Genomic DNA, 24714 nt, shown 5'->3' on the forward strand with positions numbered 1-24714 from the left:
TAATATTGTTCATCTTAATTAACATTTTTATTTCTTATGTTTTCTAATTGGTTAAGAATGAGCTTTTTTTACTTCTTTGAACATTGTCTGGATGGTTTCTGTGAAGTTATAATACAACTTACAAAACACAGTGTAGTGCATCTACGAACAGCTTTTATGAGTTATAAAGTTATTTATAAAGCCACGAAAAAACAGCTAATTTTAGGCACTAAAATAAATTGGTTAATTAAAACAATTATGGCTTGGTTTAAAACTTACTACTTTAAAACCATCAAAAGTCACAAAGGTATGTGACATCTTGGAATGAGGATGTTATGTTTACTGGTGTCATCAGTATATAACCCTGAGCATCTCTTGTAAGCTCTACATAACTCAAGTACAACATGCAATCAAGAATGAATTACCTTTCATTAAACAAAGTTATGATGAAAATAAACAGATTTTTTGACATTACTTTTGATTAGTGAACATTATTAAAGATCATTTCATTGTTTTGATTCATTAACACTAACTATACAAATCAACTATTAACTGATCACTTATCAATGTAGTTGTTGGTAAAAAAGAAAAAAAGAAAAATGAGACTTTTCACCACAATTTGAGCTCTTTTTGTGTGTTGACAAATTTCTGATTACAAGATGCGAAACTGTGGAAGAAGAGAGGACTTAAATGTTAAACAACAGGTTAAACAACAGGTAGCTAGCTAACAAAAGCTAGCCAGCTGACAGATATCTGATGTCTTGTCAAGAGATTAATATGTGAACACCCTTTCAGTTCTTCCATCTCTGCTTAGAGTGATGACTAAAGAGGATCAGTAATATGGTAAAGCATCTGTTACTGGAAGTTCATGTAGTGGCTTTAAGACCTATTATTGAAAATGTTGTGAGGCAACCTGCACAGGCTGAACACACAGCTTACCTGGATCCCGTCCAGCAGTTTGCTCATGCACCAGAAGCTGTCAGCCTCAATATTCCTCAGAGCCTCTTCCTGGAGACTGGACACGTCAAAGTTTTCCACTTCCTCCTCTGGAGAAGACAAAATGAGAACAACGACAGAGCGTAAAGAATTTGCTGCTTATGGGAAAGAGACTGACAGATAAAAAGACAGTGAGACGGGCCAAAGAAAAAGAAGGGACGTTTAAAAAAAGACAACAGGAGAAAACAGGAGAATTCAGGGGAGAGATATGGCGAGCAATGCCAGGTTCCCAGCACAGCATGGGCTCTGCCATAAGCCTGTCACCATAAACCCTGACAGGGGAACAATACAGCCATAGGTGCATGGGGAGGACTAATTCAATAGGGAGAGTAGGAGCAGGAAAGAGGTAAGTGGGTGGGTTACGAAAGATGTAAGGAAATGAACGAAGACGCTGACAAATTGGAGCAAAGGTATGAAAGGGGGGATGAAGCAGTGAAGACGGTGTGGAAGGATGTAGGAAGACACTAAAAAGAGGCCTATTAGAGCAGCCTAATGATTATCATTTTTGAACAGCGGTTCAACCTTTCCCGTGGCTTCTTTGAACATTTTGAAAATATTACAGAGTTTGTGCACAAAGGACAATTTGTGCTTTTCATGTTGCAGACAGCATGAATGTATTTAACATATTTTTTCCGGAAAAAATAGTTTTACTAGTCAAATTTATGCCAATAACTTGGTATTTGAAAGGAGTTAGACCTTTCAATCTTTTATCTTAGCTGTACGTCTATCCTAAATGTACCATTTTTAAACAGTTCAGTATTTATTGATGGATTCAGGGTTTTCATATGACCTTTGATGTAAACTCCTACTGCAGTGAGTTCAAAGGGAGCTGTGAAAAGCAAGGTGAAGGAGGTCAGGCGAGCTGAAAGACAAACAGTCTGCACATAAGTAAAGCAGAATTATGTTTGGAGATATATTTTTAAACACACTGCAGGGCTGAACAAAAGAAACGATTCCTAAGCTGCGAGCACGCCGAGTCCCCAGTCATCTCCAGTGGGTGACTTCAACGATGGGTGTCATCAGATGTCATTAACGGCAGTAGTGTGTGACGGACTGCAGGGGCTCTGACGGGCTTCTGACAAGCCACTGACAGCCAGTGGAGAGGAGATGGGACGAGACTGATTAACAATGATCTACAGAGAGAAAAGAATGAGCGAGAGAGGGAGACAGAGAGAGGGAGAGAGAGAAAAAGAGCAAAGGCAAAGACAGAGTGTGTGTGTGTGTGTGTGTGTGTGTGTGTGTGTGTGTGTGGTCATATAACCAAAACACTGGTCTACATATTTGTGTGAGTTCCTATTAAACACTCAAATACACAAGGATACCAGCTCTGCCTGGTATCCTTGGCAACCTCAGTGGAATGTTGTCAAGGTTGTAATGAGCATGCTCCGTCTGACAGACAGACAGACGGACAGGGAGCTGGCTTTGGGCCAGGGCTACAAAGCTGCTAACAACTACGCTGCATGCTCGTGTGTGTGTGTGCTGTCTCATTTGTCTTGTCTGCTTAAAGTCAGGTAAGGATGGACAGAATGTAGAGCGAGAGGCTATGCTTCCTTCATTTCAGTGAGGTCTTTCATCCCATTACATCAGTACATGTCAACGTGTCCAGTAGCACAGAAATCTAATTTTGTTCACACGGCTACCAGATCTTTAATACCAGATATGAAAGTCGTCAGAGGCTTTTTTTTTTCTGATTAGATGACAGTACAGTTTATTTTACTCCAATACTTATAATGCAAAAAAAAGAAAAAGAAAAGAAAGAAAAGAGAGAGGAGACGTACTGCAGCCAGAGGGCAGACATAGCAGTCATTATTTGTGCAAACATACAGAGATATAATCTCATAAAATCCCATTTTTGGCAAGAGATCAAAAAAAAAGAAAGAAAGAAAGACAGAAAGTAAATCAGCAATGACAAGTGTAAACATATCGAGAGAGGAAGAGGTCACCCACTGAGGAAATGTTACCACTCTGAGACATCTGATGAGATGAGAACTCAACATTTTTCCTCAGCTTAAATTGAGGCCACGGCAGAAGTCAACTACAATCAACTGGACCTAAACACAGAGTATGAGCAGCTGCTATAACAGAGCAAAAGTACGCAACTTTACATCGTCTACAGCGATGCAAGAAACAATAACTTTAACACAAACTCTCTAAAGAGGGAACACTGCACAGACAGATGTTACTTACGGCTGGGTAATATGGCTAAGTGCCACTAATCCTAAAGTAAGTAATTTAAACAAATACATCAGAAACTTCACCTTTCTTGTGATATTTAGTTTTAAATTCCACAGAAAGAAAACCAGCGAACCTAAATGAACCAAACCCGATGACGGGGAGCCACAGAGGTGAGGATAATATATGCTGGTGGATCATCAGGGAGCACGGTTTGTAGACTAGTTTAATTTTATCAACGGAAATTATTCATGCATTGGCACTGCTTTTCAGCAGCAACAGATGGAACACCAACCATTAAAAAAAGTTTGCCAGTCATTTAGCAACCGCTGGTTTGTTTGGGTTTTTTTTGTCAAAGACACAAATCTGTAACCAGATGACACACAACACAACACAACTACAACTGCTGCTTTGAACTGCAATTTCCAGGTTAATTATTCAAGACGCTGAATTCTGAAGAAGACAGACTCTTAAATTAGGTAGCAAAGCAACCGAGACAAAGGCAAACAGACGAGACAAACACCCAGCGATAAGACTAAGGTGATATATCCCCTCATATTTCCAACATCAAACCTTATGTGTCACATTTGTTATGACTCTCAGAATTCTAAGTGCAGGCCTGTTATGTAAAAATTACACAACTGGGGAAAGCATTATGCTGGTTTTGTGCAGCTGGGACAGCACGGGGAGTGATCTCAGAACAGCAAAAATGTGCGATCTTTGTGTAAAAATGGCTGACGATGTTACAGCACAGGCATCTTCTTGGGCTGCAGCAGTTCTGAGCAGTGACAATATTAAACCTGTAGCTGAAAGGCTCACCGGTACTTGCATGGTGTCACTGCTGATTATAACAAGCTGATGAAAGCTCCACTGCTTTAGTATTCTGAGAGTCCCTGAGTATCCCAAAGCCTCAAATCAGTCTTTGTCGTGGCTAAGGTCTATTTGTAGTAGACAAACCTCGACTCTATGAGGGGCAGCTTCAGGTAGTGTGGCGGTTGTACTGGAACTGGGGATAGTTCATCAGAATAGCAAGAACACAGAAAAGTGCAGGCAAAGAGGAAAGAGGAGCAGTGCAGCAGGAGTACACTGAGGACTCAGTGTGGCTCTATCACAGGGCTACACTGCCCCACATGGATGAATGCTAAACAGCAGCCAAACCTCAGGTCATTTAATCAGTTTTATTGTCAGGTAGTCCAGACAGCTCTTTTTGTTCAGGGTTGAAAAGATAAAAGAATCAAAGCTGTGAGCTAAATGTCAGATTATTTAAAAATCTGTAGCTGCCTCACTTGATCTGCCTTCACAGTAGCAGCAGTGTGTTTTGCTAACACTGGAAATACAATGCAGATGGGGGAAAAAATGAAGAGGAGGACCATTAGGCCACCTTTAACAGGTAACAGACTGTAACAGTTGACCTGTCATCAAAAGATGGTTTTGCTAATCACTTTCATAGAATCCATGCCTCAGTGGAAATTCCTTTAAGAAACTCTCTTGGTGATTACTCCGGGAGCTTTTCCTTCACACCAAGGACCAGCTGACAATACATGTCTGGGACATGATCCGTGTCTCTGAAGAAATGTTTCACAAATAAGAGCCAGGGGAATTTTTGGAAGTTCAGGCCTCAGTGAACTTCACATCAGTGACTGAGGGTTTTGGCTGCTTTAGTCCTGTGTGAGTCCTGCCTGCACAATAATCTTTTGCCAAATAGTATTCTCAAGTTCTTCAGAGGCAGAGTGTCAGCTGGTAAAAGAGCAGGTCTGACATTCACCTTGGTAGGAGATTAGAACTAGTTTGATACAGCCAACTCAATGAAACACAGTGGCAGTGTACACAGAGAAAACTGGCATTTTGTGATCAGACTGGCAGAGCAGCACAGCGCACACAGACTGCAGACTTGGCGGCCCGGCCAAGGAGCCGGCACACAAAACTGCACACACACAAAACAAACTTACACGACAATAAAAGTGATTACAGAGCAGTAATTGCTCTACAACTGGAGACCATTTTGTGAGGGGATAACAAGCCACGACGGGGAGTTATTAATCCATAAAGCTGAATTACTACCGTGATGTACAAAATAACCACCTGATGGTTTTATAATATTAAGAAATTTAAGTGAAACTGTATCCTAACGAGACTCAGTTATTGCAAAAAAGTGTTTTGTGAGGTCAGAGTAACTTGAGTCTCAAAACACACTGACTAATGTCGATGTCAGTAATAACAGCAGAGCTTCTGGGGGAAGGCCTGGGGTGTAGCCAGTAGATAATTGGGCCAGGATTTCCTCTGGTTATCTGACCTGCAGGTAAGCAACTACTTGTGCACCTGTCAGAAGGACTAAAATCAGACTACAAATGGAAACCAGACAGCTTCAGGTGCTAAAAAGTAATCTCTACCTACAGATTCTGAATATTCATATGGTAGAAGGTCTACCATTGCTAGCTGCGACCCAATAAAATGCTGTTTAAGCCTTCTTTGGGAAAGTCTTCCACAGCAGGAACGTGGTTTGTCAATCAGCTGAGAAGGCACAAGGCTGGAAGTGTTGGGGCTAAGTAGCAAGCAACAACCAAACCTTTGTAGACTCCTAAATGAGCCCCCCGATATGCTGAAATATGATCATTATTAATCCAGTGTGGGCCACTCAGGCAAAGCCTGGCTTCAACAGCACATTTTGTACCAATTCCCCTCGAAGCTTTTATGAAATGTCACATTAGCGACGCTAACAGCTGACTATCAAAACCCGATCACTCAGTCCCAGTGAACAGCTGTGTCAATTTTCAAGGAATTCCTTAAAAAGGTGTTATGTACACAAACACTGTCTTTTATGTGTTGACCGTTTGGGATGCACATAAAAACATAATGTGTCGGGCCCTGGCTGTCAGCGAGGCAGAGACATAATGTTTGAAAGGAAAGTGATACTCGGGCATAAAGACACAGTTATGATGCCCACGCACATAAATCCTCTCACACAGCCTCCTAACCTCTCGTGCATCAGTTTCTTTTTTCTCTACTCTCCCTCGTCCCTCGTTCTCTGAACCTCTCGTAGCACAGACGTTTGACACCTCTTCTGTTGCTTCCCTTCCTCTCCGAGCTGTCGCCCCGACTCGTTCTTTCAGCCCCTCCCAGCTCTCCACCACTACTGGCCCAACAGCCAGTTTCCTGTCAGGCCCCAGGGCTCATTTCCTGTTTGTCCTGGCGCAGGGGGCAACTTGTCCAGAGAGACCAACTGCTTGGTTGCTGCCAGCTGTGAGCACTTGGCACAGCTTGGCATGCTGAGCTGGGTTACACCTCCAGAGACTGAGTGCAGGCACCTACATACACAAACGCGTGCACGCGCGCAAGCACACACGACGTGCTCGCTCGCGCCGGTGCTGCCATCTGCCCTCTACAACTACGGGCCACAAGGTAACGTGATGTAAGATGATAAACGAGCCAGTTTAGCCTGATGTAATCACAAAGACAGTGTGTGTGCCGAGTGAGAGAGCGGGTACGTGTCCATGTAGACAGCAATTGGCAATAAAAAACAGTCCCGTTTGACAACCTTCTGCTGGTTCAGATTAATTACAAGCAAACCTGAGTTTTGTTTGGCCAAAGAGAGATAAAACCCAATTGGCTTTAATAAGATTTCAACACCCAAAGCTTACAATATCACATAAAGTGCTGCAGTCATTAATTATCATTTACAGCACTGGTTTGAGGTTCAATCTAATGAACCTAATGGTTTACAATTTGGATGCTGAATCCAAACATGTCACAATCCACTTTTCACCCTCAGAATGACACCCCAGTGACACCGACGAAAGGCTTCGAACTAAAAAAGCCACACCTTAGCTGCAAGTTACACTGATGATTGTTCAAAGTCCCTGCCTGTCACTTTGGCTCTAGCAACAACAACAAAAAAACAAAAACCCTGCCACTTCTTCTCTGTGGCACAATTAGTCTGATAACAATGTTGTTAACGAGAAGAGAACATTTTACAGAGGTGCGATTCATACTGCTAGATAATTAAGAAGAGTGTCACCCCGGAAAACCTGATAGTCTCACCTTAGTGTGAGCAAACACACATACAGACACGCATACGCACAAAATCACCGGAGATAATAAAATTATGGCAGTGTGTGATGAGAAGATATGAAAACAGACAGCTGGAGGTGAAGGAAGAGTGAACAGGTCGAAGTGATATGAGCTGAGGTAAACAGAGGAGTGATTAATTGAATAAATTAAATAATTTATTATAAATAAATTAACAAACTATGATTTTCGGGGGGGTTAGGAGGCATAGAAATTTATCTGAAGTCAATAAGAAGTCATCCACTGGCTTAATTTTTTGGGTTCTTAGAAGTTACAATATTTTTTCTTCAAAGTACACTACTAAGCTTAGTGAAAGCGCTGAACTTCAGCCTCACCAATGATAAGATGAATCTACACAATCACTTAACAATGTTCTCATCTTCCCACTATCTGCACTGTAAGCCCTGTGTCCATATATCAACCAGCAGCCCCCAAAGCTCTTGGCAAGATAATCTAAGTCCTTGACATCAAATGGAATACAGCTATTAATACCATATCTGCCTATGTGTGCACACATAATGATCCACTTTGCCGGGGGTAAGATGGTGTCTTGTATGAGAAAGCTTAAAGTGTTTAACGTTGAGCAAGCGTCACATTAACTGTTTCTACTGCTGTCTCTGTACACGCTACAAACCTACAAGCCCTGCCCAATACCAGCGCTCCGCCAGCCCTGTGGCGCATTTCTATAGCACAGATGTGTGTGTGAATCAACAGGCGCGCAGCTGGCGACATATTCCACAGTCGTGTAACCATGGTAATGCCAGAGAGATGCAACATTGGCTGGGGTGAGGTTTGTGCTTTCCGCCACAGTGTTCTAATTCCACAATAATAGCATATGGTTGGTGGTGGTGGTGTAGGTGGAGGGGTGGTGGTAGTAACGGGGACGGGCGATCAATAGCACAAATCATAGCTGAGGCGACACAATGGTTCCTGGTAGGGCTTACAATTCGCACACTCTGCAAGCGTTGTTACGTGGCAGGCAATTTTATTAAGAAAGCAAAGAAAGGTTTGCCAAACAATACACATCAATTTGTCTCTTAAATCACCCAGATTTGCATTGTTTTAGTGAGTTCTACCAAAATTACTGGTTGGATAATCACTATTGTTGCTGCTTAGAGGTGTAATCAACAAATTTGCACATGAAAAGTCCAATTCAGCTTGTAAAGTCAGCTTCTATTAAAGGGAAAAATATCCTGATCATTTCCCAAGGGTGAAGTTTTTTGGAATTTTTATTTTTTTTAAGATTCAGGAAGGCTTTTTTGTGTTGTGTGGGTTTTTTAAAGGGGTAGTTCTTTTATGAGGAAGACACAGCCTAATTAAAGGCAATTTTAAGATGCACAAGAAAAATTTTCACCATTTTTGTTTTTTTAATTTCTTACGTGACTCGATGAACTGCAATATTAGAATCTCTTGTACGTCATGCAGTATAGTTTTTTTCAAAAAGGACTTGAAAAGTTGTCCTACTTTTCTCTTTGTTTGTTTATTCATTTATTTATTTATATGTGCACAAAACCCATTAATAACATAAAAGGAAATGTCTCGTACCAGATTTAGCTATGAGGTCATTTCCATCTGCAGTTTCTGGGCAGAAAAAAAGATAAAATACTGTTAAAATTGATCAGCAAAAGCACAAGATAACAGACTACAATTTCAAATTGCAAACTTCTAGGATTTACAGTTGTTGCTGTTTCAGACTATGATAAGTAAAACATAAACTGGTGAATCATATTTATGTCCCACCAATCAGAAAAATGAAATGCTGCCTTTCCCTGAGCCACACTGAGCAGTAATTAGAGATGAGAATAATGCAACTAAAGCATTGTTATATTTATACTTTATATTTATTATAAATTGCATGTACATTTTGGATTTGAACACATTTCAAAACATGCAACAAGGGTATAATTACCACTGTGTTGCATCACCTGGCCTCTAACAACAGTCTGTAAGATTTTGGCAACTGAGGAGTGCTTCTGAAAGCAAAAGGTTTTTTCATTCTTGTTTGATAAAGGAATTTCAAACGCTCAACAGTTTGGGGCCAAATGTTATGTGCCAAATGTTTTTAATGGGTGCCGGTTTAGCACACAGACACTTCTGAGGCATCCTGTTGCAGTAAGTGCAGAGCGTGGCTTGGCGCTGTCTTGCTTCATCTGGGTGGCAGCATATGTTGCTCCAAAAGGAAAATATATCATTCAGCTTTAATGGTACCTTCACAGATGTAGAATTCACCAATACAATGTGCACTAATGCACTCTCACACCATCAGGGATGCTGGCTATGAACCTCGCACTAATAACAACCCTAATGGTCCCTTTACTCTTTAGCCCATAGACCATTTTAAGCATTTCTATTTTTTTCTTTGCATAACAGATTTTTAATCACACTGATTTTATTACAATTTTGCTATTTGCTATTTACCCAGGCAAAACTATATGAATGCCTTTATACCCTTGTGTTTTTTATGTTTTCAACGATGTCACACCATTTTTATTTGACCAGCTATTAACATTTTTTTTTATTATCATTATTTTTACATAATGTACTTTTATAACCACTGCCCTGTATCTATAAGCAGGGTACGTGTAATAAGTCATACTTTCATGTAAAAAAAAAAAAAAGAGTCTTTAATGTAACCAACAGGTGCAGAGAAAAAAAAAGAATCTCTACTTCTGCTTAATTTGAGCTGCCTGCTTTTACAAACACATGAACATTACTTGATTGGATAAAATGTCCAATCCACTCAAGGCATAGTAAATGTACCTGCCTAATGTGTGATTTGGGAAAGTTTCATGACATGTAATTGAAGGATCAGTCCATTAAGTCATTAGTGTGTGTAATCTGTGGCCTTTGTTTAGGGGGAAAAAACAGAAGAGAAACAGACTTTCCGAGGGGCAGCAGACACAATTAAACACGCAGCAGCAGACACAAAGCCAAAACACCCAAAATATGTAAATGCCCTGCGCTGCATAGACAAACATCTGTGCTGATACACACAAGTAGGATTTACTTAACACCATTTTGGGACGGGGGGGGTTTGCCTCTGCACACTACCACACTGTATTTTAAAACAAAATCTGTCTCGTATAATATTCACTTGTATTCACATGTCTTCAGACCTCACATTGAGATTTGCAGTGAAGATATCGAAAGCACACTAGGATTCAACGCCAGATCTTGTGATTGGACAGTGAACTGTCCAATCACTTTTACACCTCTGAAAATGGAGGACTATGCTGTAGCTAAAAGTTTGCACAGTGATCACATCTTGATTTTTTGATTTTAAATCCTCTGTATTGATGAGTAAAGAAAAAAATATCCTCAATAAGCGGTGCCGTTTCCAAACACTTACGTGTGCAAGGGTTAGTGTGTTCATGTTAAAATGCAACTGTGTGTGCATGTTTGCCTGTATGCGTCTCCACACATGGTCATGATGCAATCGAAAACACCACGCACCACCAGCAGGAGCATGGTAAGATGACTGTTTCAATTGCCTCCAATTGCATCAGGTCAAGCAGAATGCGTCTTTGCTGGTGACAGAATGATAAAACAGATTTTCTTTTCTTTGTCCCCCTATCACACAGCTGACACGAGAAATAGAGACTCGGCAAGATCTAAAGATTCTCAGCTAGGAGAACTTCAATTTATGGCTTTTTATAGTCAAGTAATTAAGTTAATCTAAAAATATTCAATAACCCCTGCGATTATTCACAGAAGATAAATCATTTTTTGACAGAACTATTTCTCTGGATCATTTAGGAGCTCTATTGCTTTTTATCTGGAGCGATGAGAGAATCTCTGATTATAAAGGGAAGTAAGATGAGGCCGGATGCAGATGAAAGCGCAGCTATTGATTTTCAGCTTTATATATCCTACTGTTGAACGACGACGATGGCCTGTCTGATTGCGCTGATCATTTCCAAACAGCAGGTCAAGACGTGTCACTCTCACAACATTTAGAAACATCAAATGTGGCTATTATAGCGCTTGATGAGTAACTCCCGGATACTCTTCGTTCATTTCATCCATATTATATTTATATTTCTCGTCTCTACCTGCTGACTTTTTTGTGGAACAGACACAATTATCCTATTTTTTCCTGTTGTAATAATATCCCTTTAGGAAATAACTCTATAAAAAAAAGAAAATCTATAAAAAACCCATCCTCTGGTAATGAATTCAGTTTTAGTCGTGCACGTACTGGTCACAAAACAAAGAAAAAAAAAGATCCAGGTCGTCCTTCAAACACAAATACTGAAAACCCCCCAAAACAAAACAACAAACAAACTGTAAGAGAAATTACTCATCATGCTAATGATATACTTACACAAAAGATTGGTTTATTTATACACCACCTCAATAAGCAAGAACCAAAGTTAAATTATCTGAAGACATCTGTAAAGCTATGCCGTTTACATTTACGCATACAAAACTTTGGCTATGCCTTGTGCTGGTCGCACGTATATTCAAACATATCTAAACAGGTGTCAGAAGTTTATACCTGACATCCTGTAGTTTGGTTTTGACAGATTAAAAATTTTATAGAGATTTATGTGAATGGAAAACTGAACTATATCGAAACATTTTAGGCATTCCAGATTCAAGTTCCTGGATATGTGAATACTCACTTTTTAAATATCGATTCTTTTTAGCTTTTTAGGTCTTGACAGGGGGCTTTAGTCTGTAGTTTGTCTGCAAACACTTGCCCACTACTCTCCAGGCAGTAGTGAAACTGTGAAAAGTGTCACACCAAATGGAAACGGAGACAGTTTGTCCTTAAAGTTATGTTGTTTTTGCTTTGAAGGAGAACATTTCCTGTTTGCTTCGCTCTTTTCAAAGTTTTACTCCGGCTTGGAGAGTGGTTGGAAAGTATTCCCAAACTATTCAGCAACTTCCAAGCAGGCAACTGGCAACTGCAATCACAAAGAGGTTTTTAGAGGTTTTTGCAGCTAACTTTCAGCAACTACTCACCAACAAGCTGGGGAATACAAATCTTCCCCTAGTGAGCGCACATTGCCAAGTTTTCTGACTGGTCTCTAGGTCTGATACCGGGCAAGAGAAAATGTACACTCTGGACAGGTTGATGGTGACAATCCTACTAGTCCTCCTTAAAAAAAAACAACAACACCTCAAAAACCCTGACCCTTTCTTTTGCTGACACATTGACACACACAAATAACCACCTGGGCACTTCAATTTATGGCTTATATGAAAGTTCCATATGACCACTTTAAGGGTATAGAAGTAGAAAATAAATGCAAAGTGGCTGCTATTGCCACAATCAACCGTGGTCTTGTCTAGCAGACAAGACCACGCTTGATTGAGAATGAAAGAGAGACATTTAATCAGACAGAGAAAGAGATAGAGCACCAAAAACAAATGGTTGATTCTATTTCTGCCAGTCCAAATGCTATTACCCAACCCTAGAAACATGGTGATTGTGCCCTAAACCAAATAGAGCAGTGAATACCAGGGCGATGCTCAGGCCAACAAAGCCACAAAGAGAGACAGCTTCAAGGAAAACTGAAGAGAAAGTCTTAAACCGCCTGAAGGAAAACAATGCTTATACCAAGTCAATAATCTCACCCAATGATTAAAGCAGAAGAAATTAGAGAAAGCAAAAGTAGATAAGGAACACAGCAGAAAAGACAGTGTTCCTCCTGGATGTCAGCAGCTGTACCCAGGCAATCACTAAGCAGCTCATTAGAGCTAATAACAGACGTTAATCAGAGGGAGACTTAGAACAGAAGACTCCGCCAACAGTGGCTAAACCACGGGGAGAAAGACGCCGATATTAGTTAACCGCCTACTGGCCAAGATCTACTCCACAGATTGCTCAATCTATAGACAGACAAACAGGCAGATGGATGGATACAAAGACCGAGAGGAGGGAAGAGAAGGGGTAGGATGGAGAAGAGGAGATATCACTATGCTCAGTTGCCAAGACATCGTACACAATTACAGTCTTCCTGTTGTTTATAGTTATAAAAGGTACGAATCCAACGTAGCTTTGCTTAGCTGAGTGGGAAAAACAGAAATAGGAACAATTTCTGATGGTTAAAGACAGGAGTAGAACCATCCACAACTTAAGTTATATGAACAGCTCGGCACAATAGTGAAAAAGCTGGCGAACTAATGGGACAATATGGCATGTAGCTGTAGTGTTTCAGGATTTTATGATAAATGAATGAATGAAGACCACAATAAGCTCTGGTTATAGATTTAAATCCAATTCCATTAAGGAAGAAAATCAATAAGTATACAGATAAGTATCAATAGCAAAACGCTGTGCTGGTGTCAATACCATTATTGAATAACACCAGGCCCTAATTAACAGTGTGTTAACCAAACAACAAATCATGTTCCAGCTTCAAATAAGTAAATGTGAGCCTCCCATTGCTTTAAGGGATTAAAGATGTCAAACATGAACTGCCAGCTTCCCGCGTTCGACGCTGATGCACCGTTGTTGCATTTCTTTCAGGGATGTAAAAGCACAAAAATGTACTGGTGCATCTCAAAAAACATATTTAGAGAGAGTAAAAAGTGAAACTTTTTTCCAACAAGATGAGCTTTCATACATTCATCAATAATAAACTGAAATACTTCAAGCTTTCTTTTTCCCCATTTTGCCAAATACAAGTTTATGATCATCAAAAATCAATGTTGAATTAAAAAAAATCCCAAATTATTAAAATATTTAATGCATAGTTTGAGTAAATTACTATTCAGACAATATAAATACTGTGTATTGCCCGGGGTAATAAAGTAGATGTAACCACATACCCAGAGAAGACTGCTGACTTGACAGTTGTCTAGATGACGCCCTCCAGGAGGAGGGTAAGTCACAGAAGGTCACTGCTGAAAAGGCTGGCTGCTCACAGAGTGCTGTATGAAACCATATTAATGGAAAGTTGACTGGGGGGGAAATTGTGCAAGTAAAAAGGTGTAAAACACACAGGAATGGCCAGATACAAAAGATATAAAAATAGGTTAACTAATATACTTAGATTTAGTAAAAAGGAATACTATAAGAAGCAATTATAAATAGAAATAATAATAAAAGATTATGGGAAATCCTGAACAGTGTTATAAAATGTGGGACTGGACAAAAGAACTATCCCAAGTATTTCATTTGTAATGACCATGAAGAATACAATATGGATGTTGTGGCAAATAGTCTCAATGAATTCTTTGTAACTGCTGGACCAAATTTAGCAAGAACAATCACTCATCCTGGGAAAGCACAGGAAAAACCCGATACACTGATTGACAGAAATCCATATTCTATGTTTCTCACAGCCGTTGATGAAAATGAAGTTCTTGAAATTGTCAAAAAACATCTGTAATTTATCATTTCAAACTGGTCGATTTCCAGACAGAATGAAAATAGCAAAAGTTATACCTCTATACAAATCTGGAAACAAACACCATTTCACAAACTACAGGCCTGTCTCTTTACTACCTCAATTCTCAAAAGTTCTTGAAAAACTGTTTAAAAACAGACTGGAAAAATTTATAGATAAACATAAACTACTCACTGAGAGTCAGTACGGATTCAGATCAAGCAGATCAACATCATCGGCACTATTAGATTCAATAGAATACATCACAAATTCCATAGACAAAAAGCAATATGTGGCTGGGTTATTCATAGACTTGACAAAGGCATTTGACACTATAGATCATGATGTATTAATAAGAAAACTGGAACGTTATGGTGTCAGAGGGGTAGTTTTAGATTGGGTCCGGAGTTATTTAAGTGACAGAAAGCAGTTTGTGAAAATAAATGGTGGTTGCTCCTTATGTATGGACATTGCTTGTGGTGTACCCCAAGGGTCAGTTTTGGGTCCAAAATTCTTCAACTTGTACATTAACGACATCTGTAAAGTGTCCAAAGTATTAAAAATGGTTCTCTTTGCTGACGATACAAACATTTTTTGCTCTGGTGATGATCTGCAGAATTTATTGGAGGATATGACTAATGAAATAAGTAAAGTGAAGTTCTGGCTTGATAAAAACAAATTATCATTAAATTTGAATAAATCTAAACTGATGTTATTTGGAAATAGTAGTTTAAATACAAATGCAAAGATTCAAATAAATGGTGTTGATATTGAAAGAGTCAGTGAAAATAAATTTCTGGGGGTAATAATAGATGAAAAACTTAACTGGAGAGCTCACGTAAGATATATTCATTCCAAAGTATCACGAAGCATTGCAGTACTAAACAAGGCAAAACAGGTATTCGACAGAACATCACTTCATATTCTCTACTGTTCACTGGTTTCACCATACTTAAGCTATTGTGCAGAGGTCTGGGGCAATAACTATAAAACCACATTACATTCACTTTTTACTCTTCAAAAGAAAGCAATTCGAATCATCCACAATGCAGGTTATAGGGAACATACAAACTCACTATTTTTGCAGTCTGAAATATTGAAAATTGACGATATAGTGAAATTCCAAACAGCACAAATTCTATTCAAAGCAAAAAATAAAGAACTGCCAGGTAATATTCAGAGTATGTTTTTTTTGAAAGAAGGAAGTTATAATTTAAGGGGTTTTTGTAACTTCAAAACAATGAAGGTACGTACTACAAGAAAAGGCTTTTGTGTTTCTGTTCAAGGAGTGAAACTATGGAACAAACTGAATATGGAATTAAAGCAATGTCCAAACATAAAACTGTTCAAAAAGAGTTATAAAAATATGATCTTCTCGATCTATAAAGAAAAGGAAAATATTTAAATTAAGTGAATGTCTCTATTTAAAAACAAACAAACAAAAAATTCATGATGTGATATTATAGTATATAGTATATCAGAAATCTGTTCACTATTTTTATTACAAATTATATCAGTAAGGAAGCTGACTAAATATTCACTGATAATTTATGGGACAGGGGTGGGATTAAATAAGTGTATACTTCTTCCCACTCCCTTTCAACATGTAAATTAATCAGAATGTTTTTTTGTATGTAATTTGTATAGTATATTTTTTTTTCTCTCATTTCTTTTCTAAATGTACTTGTATATTGTTCACATGTTGAAATAAATTACCAATCAATAAAAAAAAGCCTTAGGAAGCTTGTCAGGCAACTTTGATCAAGGCTTTCACAGAACTTCACAAGAAGTAGACTGAGGCTGGTGTCAGTCAAGAGCCACCATGCATTAGGAAAAGGGCTACAACTGTTACAGTCAAAAAGATCAAGTTAATTGTGAAGCAGACACTGTCAAGGGCACCTTACTTAGGCTGTGGAGAAAAAAATTGGACTGCTGATCAGTTCTCCTATGTCCTCTTTTCAGATAAAACAAAAGTTTGTTCTTCTTTTGCAAATCAAGGTCCTAGAGTCTGAAGAGTGGAGAGGCACAGCATGTCTTTTGTCCTTTCGTCCTCCCCCCCAACCGGTTGCGGTAGATGACTGCCCCTCTCTGAGCCTGGTTCTGGAGGTTTTTTCCTGTTAAAATTGAGTTTTTCCTTCCCACTGTCACCAAAACACTTGCTCATAACGGTCTCATTTAATTGATGGGGCTTTCTCCATTTCCTCTCTATTATAGCAGGGTCTTTAACTTAAAATATAAAGCGCCCTGAGGAAACTTTTGTTTGGTGCTACATAAATAAAATCGAATTGAAATTGAATAGAATGAAAGTCTCAAGTCTCTGCAGTCTGTGATGACTCAGGTGCCATGTCATTTGCTAGTTTGGGTGGTCAGCTGCAGAAAAGCTTTTTAGAGATTCTGAGTTCCTTTTCCACCAGGACACTGTGAGCAGCCAAAACTGCCATCAAATGGTTTGATAACGATGTCACGGTTTTGGCCGAATGGGTAGCTACGTTCATCCAGTCTTAATCCCACTGAGTATTTGTAAGGTACTGTAACAAAGAAGATGAGAAACACTTGACCAAAAAAGATGAGCTGAAGAGCCACTAACAAAGCAACCTCCACAATGCTAATGGTCACATCTGTGACACTAAAGCAGCCTCAAAAACAGTAACGCGTGTATAAATAAACACACACTTCAGAAGAAAGATATTCCCGTGCTGTAAATCCTTTGTTGATTCATATTAGATACTGGATTTCTGTGATTTATAAGCCACAATTATCAAAATGAAAATAAAAAAAAGACTTGAATATTTCTCTTCACATGTAATGAATGCAGAATATAAAATAATCATATTCCAAAGGATAAACTAAGACTTTTGAATAACAAAAACTTTTTAAGATGCACCTGTAAATGTGTATTTCGGACGTTTTCTTTCTAATTAAATAGGGAAAAGAAAAACAAGCAAAAAGGTGAACTTGTATTTAACTAGATTCTTAACAGGAATATAAACTATTTGGTGACAGTATATTCATATTGCATCCAAAGAAGCAGCGATCAGCATTTGGCCCTCTAATGAAAACTAATAATTATCTAATTTATGCAAATTCGTACTCTGACAAAACGAACTGCTGCAGCACTAAATACAAATGACTCATGGCCACACAAGTGAGTGACAAAACTGGTGACAACTGAACAAATCCTCTAAACTGGCACTTTACTTCTATGACTGCACATGTTGAGCCATTAATTATATAAACACTGTGCAGCACAGCATGGCCGGGTACACTGTGTCACGGCTAAAGCTACATCCACAAATAACAGATCAGAGAAAAGATACGAGGGAAGATGTGAAGAAGCAGAAGGACAAACACATGAATGAGATGCGAGATCAGGCTGAAAAGGCCAGAAAGGAACCGCTTAGCAAAAGCAACAGTAAATACTACCAGCCTTGTAATTCAAAGACAACATAACATCTCAATATCACTCTGGAAAGAAGATATGCTCATTTTCAGACAAATTACTTGCTTGATTCAGTTTAAGTTTCCTTCCAGTCAGACAAGCTCTTATATGTGCGGTGCTGTGTGGGTTTGTAATTAAGCCAGCTCACCTTGTCAGTCTGTGCTCTGTGTTTGTGTGAGGCCTTACATGCCTGCAGGCGTTTTATCACAGCTGACTGACAGTATGTTTCCATCTTCCCAGCTTTGTCCCTGAGTGCTCCACCCAGGCAGTCTATCTGCGTGCACACACACACCCTCCACAGTGGTAGGGCTCAGGCTGTATAGGGTTTCCAGCCACATATGGACAGCAGAGCTCAGTATATAATATACTTTTAATAATAACCCACTTGTTCATTAGAAGCATTTAGCTTGCGGATAATTTGCTGTGCTACCCCAACCTTGAGCCAAGAGCTAAGCTGCTGAATGCGGAACACTACTTTTCTTCGCCTGGTGAAAGCTGCAGTTTGCTGGCACTATGGCAAACCACAGAAAACACAATGCGAAATAAGGCATGTTGCAGGTTAATCTCTCGCTTTTCTCCCTTTTTATCCTTTGTGTTTATGGGAACGAGGGCTGCCACGATTAGTCGACTAGTCACGATTACGTCGACGATTGTCGACGACTTATTTAATAGTCGACGCGTTGTTTGAAGCTTTGTAAGATCACAAAAGACACATCAATGAGTAGTAGGATTTAAGAGTGTAATAACGGCCTGAAACAGAAGATGGCAGCACTGCATGTACAAGGATGCCAGCTGCCGTTAAACCCCGAAGAAGAAGCAGCTGTGTCCCAGAATTCATAGCGCAGCCCAGCTCAGTTTCCAACAATGGCGGCAGCTAGTTAGTTTTAATATTACTCTTATTATTCTTTCTGGGTCACAAAATAAACGTTTAACAGATTTTCAGGCGAGAATGTAGCTGTGTAAACCTCAAACATCTGCTCAGTTTATCAGGACACCACATATTTTCAAAAGCGCTCCGACGTTTTTGGAGACGTCTGTTACCCACTAGCTCGATAGCTAGCCGGGGGCAAGGCTCACTAGAGCCGTGAGAACACCGGACTCCTGGCAGATCGTTTTCAAACCCACCGCCGTCTTTCGCTACTCAGGTTGAACATGATATATAAGTCACTTAGATAACTTAAAAATGATATTGTTTTTTTGTTTTGTTTTTGTTTTTTTAGTATTTTATTTGTTCCTGAGTAAATCGGTTTGGCTGAGATTAAAGTTATAGTTTTTACACAGCTGAATAAATGTCAAGCAGAAATGTGAGATGCTGGAGAATATACTCCGGTGTCCCGTTATATTTTAGATAGCAAGGAGTTTATTAAACTTCACCGAAATAATCTGCAAATGTCATTAAAATTTAATAAACTATCATCTTGTCTTTATTTTTAGTTAGCACCTTAAACACTTAAAGCTGTAAGCTAATAATAGTTATATAAGAGCAGATGCTGCTGGTGCAATAAGCTGTACAGTTTTACGTCCAGTGGATGAATGATCTGATTAGTCGACTAATCGCAAAATAATCGGTGACTAGTCGACTATCAAAATAATCGTTTGTGGCAGCCCTAATGGGAACTTTATTCACATCATAAAGCAATGCCAAATGTCAAAGAAAATATGGCTGACATAAAACGATCAGACTAAATATTCAGTATATAATTCAGTAATGTCCCACCAGCAGACACCAGCTGCTCTGCATAAAAAGTCATAAACAGTATATTGTGGAGTAAAGCACACATTTCTCTCCATTTGCTTGATGCTTTGAGCTTGAAGTAGCTTCTCAGAATAAAGTGTGTATCTAGGGATCTGAGTAATCTTTATTTCTTCAAAAAAAAGCTGTTAAAAACACTCGTACACACCTCAGCAGGTCCTTTAGTATACAAGCATATTCCCCCTCCTCCTGTCCATTTACTTCTCATTGGTCCTCTCTAAGTGATCATCATCATCTGTGCTGTGTAAATGTCTGCGCATTCTCTCTCTAACCCTTTATCTTAAGTAATTCACATTGCCATTTGGAGAAGAGCTCCAGCTTCTGTTGCAATAAAATGTATTCAAATATTAAAATATGCTCAACTTGGAACATTTTCGGTCTGTCTTCACCATTCATTTCCTCAAGGGCCAACGCTCTCTAAAGTGCACCATCCTACTTCTACAAGGACAACAATGTACAAAATGGTGAAAGGGCATCTTTAATGTCAGAACTGAAACAACTTTCTTCTGCAAAACAAAACTAGAAAAAAAAAACTGTAAAAGTTCTGCTTCTTTTTTTAAAATTGCATTGTAAGAGGTGATAGCTCCAAGAGCAAAATAACCAAGCACAGTGTCAATTTGTCATTTGGGGAAAAAAAAAACTTCAATTACCTGTACTGGGCGATAGCTGATAACATCTGCTTCCAGTAGCTGTCACTTCAGCAGGCAAAACTGTGGCAGTCAGCAGCTCAAAATAGGAAACCTTCTCTAACTAGTTACGTTTACACTTTCACTGAACAAACAGTGACCTTGTAGGCTGTCGTTCTGATGAAAGAAAGACATCTATTAAATTAATATTTATATCACATCTGATGTTGGAGATCACAAACACAGACTAGATCTCCCTGAGTACACTGTATATAAACATGTTGTTGTTTTCTACATGTGCTAAGTGGCTAATTGCCAATAAAACACAAGGATTTCCCTAAAAAAAAAAAGAGATCCAAACTTCTTTATTTCAGATAATTCCATTAAAAATGCTCCAACACCACAAACACAGTCAAGATCTCCAGTGCAGGTACTTAAATTTCCTCATCCTTTGTCAATCCAAGTAGCCTCACCCATCACAACTGAAAAATGTAAAAAATTCTCTAGGATCTAAACCTTTCTTATTCTAAAACAGGAAGCATTTTGAGTTTATGGCAGTTGACTTCTTTTGAAGCGACCCTCAAGTGGTTCCTCCAAGAATTCCGCTTTAAGCTTTTACGTGTTGGACCAGTCTTCTGCTTGGACACTGCACAGTTATACCATGTCATTTTCAACATGAATTGAAACTAGTCATTAAGACCCATTAATAAAGTGTTTAGAAATTATCTACTAATGAGTTTAGTAAGAGTCAATGAAAAACAAGCATAAGGCTCATATTTCATAGACTTCTATATAATCAACCCTATTTCTGGAACTAAAGGATGTGCCCAGTGGTGGCCATTAAAAAGAATGTAAACTTAAGGGTTTTAGTTTTAAAACCAAAAGGTGCATCCATTTTTTTGTTTTCATATAATGTATATGTATATAAAATTCCATAATCCATAAATTCCATATAAATGTGTAAATTGTTCAGTGAAAGCTGCTGTATACAAGCATACAATGAATACTCAGTACAGAGCTAATAGCTGAATTCTTCGTGAATTCCTTGCAAGTGTAAAGCACTTGCTTGCCATTTTGTGCCTGCTATGACAAGTACAGCTTCAAAGCAGAGAATGGTGATGGGGTACACCAGGCCATTCATCTCTGTTGATACAAGGAAGGACTGCCCGGCTCGGCTGCTTCCTGACCGCATGGGGGCACTTTCTCAGTCGGTGATTTTTCCCTCTATGAAAATCTTGTTTTCTTGTTCTGTTGTTCATCCCTCTCTGTCATTCTCCATGTCCTCACTCTTTCTTACTCTTAAGCCTGCCAAGACACTCAGGCTGCTGTTATTTTCTACCACTTTGCCTCTATTCTAGTTCTGCTTCCTTTTCACTCACAGTTGTCAAATCCTCACCTCCCAGAATTTTAAAACACTCTACCGTTTTCTGTCTCCACGTTGCTTTCTTGTTCTCATATTTCGTCAGAGAAAATCCATACTTAGATATTGGCAGGCAGAATACATTATGGATCCACTGGTCAATCATAGCCTCTGCTCATTAGAAGAAGACCGGTCGAGCTCCTTGCTCCTGTCATGGCCCATCCTGGCCTTAATTAGATAGCTTTTATAGTCGGCAAATGGGAGAGGTGCTACTCCAGAGCAAATGGAAAAGCCAAAAGCAAAGTAATGCTCGGAGAAGGAGACACTATAGACATTCCAGATCAATTTCTTTGATTGAAAAGGGGGATCTTCTAACAGTCCAATACAAAACAACTTAAGTGTGTTTTTTTCCCCTCCCACTGCATCAATAATGTAACAATTGGAACTTTTCAATTTGGATTAACAGGCAGGTGTTAATGAAAGTCGGTGACACGAAGAAAGGGAGGAGTGCTGCGAAGTTGGAGTGGTTAAGAAGTGGAGCCATCACTCCGCATTGCATCATCAAAAGGTAAATAGAGTGTATGGCAGATGAACAAGCACTGCAGTGCCAGACCAAGGCAGATGTGTGACTGGAGACACAAAAACAAAACAAAAAAAAATACAAAAAATACAAACGAGAATGAGCTAAACTGAAAAACAAAGAGAAAGTAGAACAAAAGGAAGATAAACTAACTAAACGAACATATGTGGGGGCATTGTGTGAGTGGTACAGGGTGTAATGTTGGTCTTTTTTTTGCTCACCTCATCCTATCACTGTGGGTTTTTGCCCAGTAGCCTACCTACACTGTGGCAGCAATCAAAGAAGACATTCCAGAGAAAGACAGAAAAAGACAATGGCAATAAAATGATGTGAAAACAAGAAAGAGAACACCTCTAAAAGACTTGTTTAGAGGACAGATTATGCAGCTCGAAACAGGTCAAAGTCTTAATTACGCCCCCATCGGTGAACTGACTCACATTTGCAGATACTGGCTGTCACTCAAACTCACTCAAGGCTTTAAACGGTCGAGACGCAGACAAACACATTTGGAGTAAGGATTCGAAAATTCAATCTGATGAAGATTTCAGGGTTTTTAGAGCGAAAACTCTGTGTGCACTAGTGTGAGTGCAAAGGAAAAAGTAGTCCACACTGGCATTTTGCTTCAAGATGATCAAAGTGACTTTTTCAGTGTATTCCACATTCTGTTTACAGCTTTTATTCGTACTAATTAGGCCATCATACCATAATCAAAACTGCCAAACGACCAGCACTGTGCCACTTAAACAGACGGGAGTCATAAACGGACAGAGCTTTTCGGCGTACATTGGATAATGCAGACACATAAAAAACACATACGTTAAGCTGTTGTTACTGCAAAATCCTCGTCGGGAACAGTCACTGGATAAATGCAGCACTCTGCTGCACAACTGAGCCAAAGTACAAACCCAGGTGGTCAGAAAATGTAAGGAGTGCTGTGCAGAATAAATGTCTTCTACAATTATACAATGATTGTGGGACAGACATGAAACAAAATGGGTATCATTTCTGAACTTAAAATTGTTTAACTGATCACAGTTGTGGTCACTGACTTATTTTTTCTGCCCGAAAATGCTTGTGCTAACCACGGTGGCACGGTGGTTAGCACTGGGATTAAACGAGATTCGAACATGCTTACCAGCTGCACTTAGTCTGCGATGTTTAAACTGAAATCTAGCAACCTGTGACACTGTTACTTAACTTATGGCAATATTTTTTAAAACCTATCTTTTGAATGGAAGGGCAAGTGAAACATGAAAGATTAGTTAAACATTTCAGCACGTTGATATATTGCTGCAGGAAGTTATGTCTGCCCAGTGGAACATTGAGTTTACATCCCGGACTAGCCCCCAATATATTATGCTCTGAATCAAAGCCAACATTTAATACAAAATAAAACTGAAAAAGAAATAATCAAAGCAAATAAATATGACGGGCAGCATAAAAAAGGGCAGCACGGTGGTTAGCACTGTTGCCGCCCTATGACAGCTGGGATAGGCTCCAGCACCCCCCGCGACCCTGAAAAGGATAAGCGGAAGCGAATGGATGTTTTCTAGAGATTAGTTAACTGAAAAAGTCCACAGGAAACAACACAAAAGCCAACGTTTCTTGAAGATTAAATGTGTATTTGCTCTAATTTTTAAGAAAAAGCAAGCTTTCCTTATAAGTTCATATAAATGTCAATTAATTATTTGTACATAAAATATTGTTAATAATAAATAATACAAAATAATTACAACTTAAGAGAAGGACATTTCTGCCTTCAGCATGAATTCATGACTTCAATTACATGGAAAGGACGGAGAGAGAGAGGGGGGGGAAGGGGTAAAGCAGCATAAAAGAAAACAGAAGAAGAGATGGCAAAAGGAGACGACAGCCAGAGAGTGCAAGAGCACAGACAGCATGAGAGAATCTCACTTTCTACCCCTTCACAAAGGAGCAAAATTAGGCCCACTGCATGAAAGAGCCAAACCTCTCTCTTCTTTGTCTATCCCTCTCCCTCTCTCTGCGTCAGAAAACAAGAGCACCTAACAACAACAACACAGCGCATCAACCCATCATGTAAGATGCCAGCCAGGCACGTTTGAAGGTTTGTTGGCTGTGTATGTTATTCAAGGCTCATCAGTGCATGGAGATACACAGGAACAAAGCATGGGGTGATGCTTTGAAGATCTGACAACAGTCTGAATTGCCCAAAGAGAAGAGGAGAGAGGAAAAACATGCAGAAAGAAGTAGGGATAGAGGAATAAAGAAGAAGAAAATGACAGCAAAAGAGAAGGTAGAGGAAACAAACAAAAAACAGGTGAAAAACTTTATAAAGAACAGTGGAAAAAGTAAAAGAGAAGAGAGGCTACGTCAAAGAAAGTAGCTCATTTGCATAACATCATTGGCACAAGCCGTAAGAAGG

At 39.2% G+C, this 24714-nt stretch overlaps 1 protein-coding gene across 3 annotated transcripts in view; it reads right to left on the reverse strand.

Annotated features, from left to right (window-relative positions):
* Positions 1 to 24714, reverse strand: part of tbc1d22a (TBC1 domain family, member 22a) — a 164953-nt gene that overhangs the window by 68607 nt on the left and 71632 nt on the right. For all 3 annotated transcript variants that reach the window (XM_086268938.1, XM_086268939.1, XM_086268937.1), the window contains one exon: positions 919 to 1025. In XM_086268938.1, the coding sequence (XP_086125064.1) occupies positions 919 to 1025 (107 nt within the window). The remainder of the gene's footprint in view (positions 1 to 918; positions 1026 to 24714) is intronic.

Source organism: Aulonocara sp. 'chitande type north' Nkhata Bay, linkage group LG17, assembly GCF_057382095.1.
Source record: "Aulonocara sp. 'chitande type north' Nkhata Bay isolate Kocher_YH1m ecotype deep benthic linkage group LG17, A_spYH_male_GT1.1, whole genome shotgun sequence".
NCBI classification, from domain to species: domain Eukaryota; kingdom Metazoa; phylum Chordata; class Actinopteri; order Cichliformes; family Cichlidae; genus Aulonocara; species Aulonocara sp. 'chitande type north' Nkhata Bay.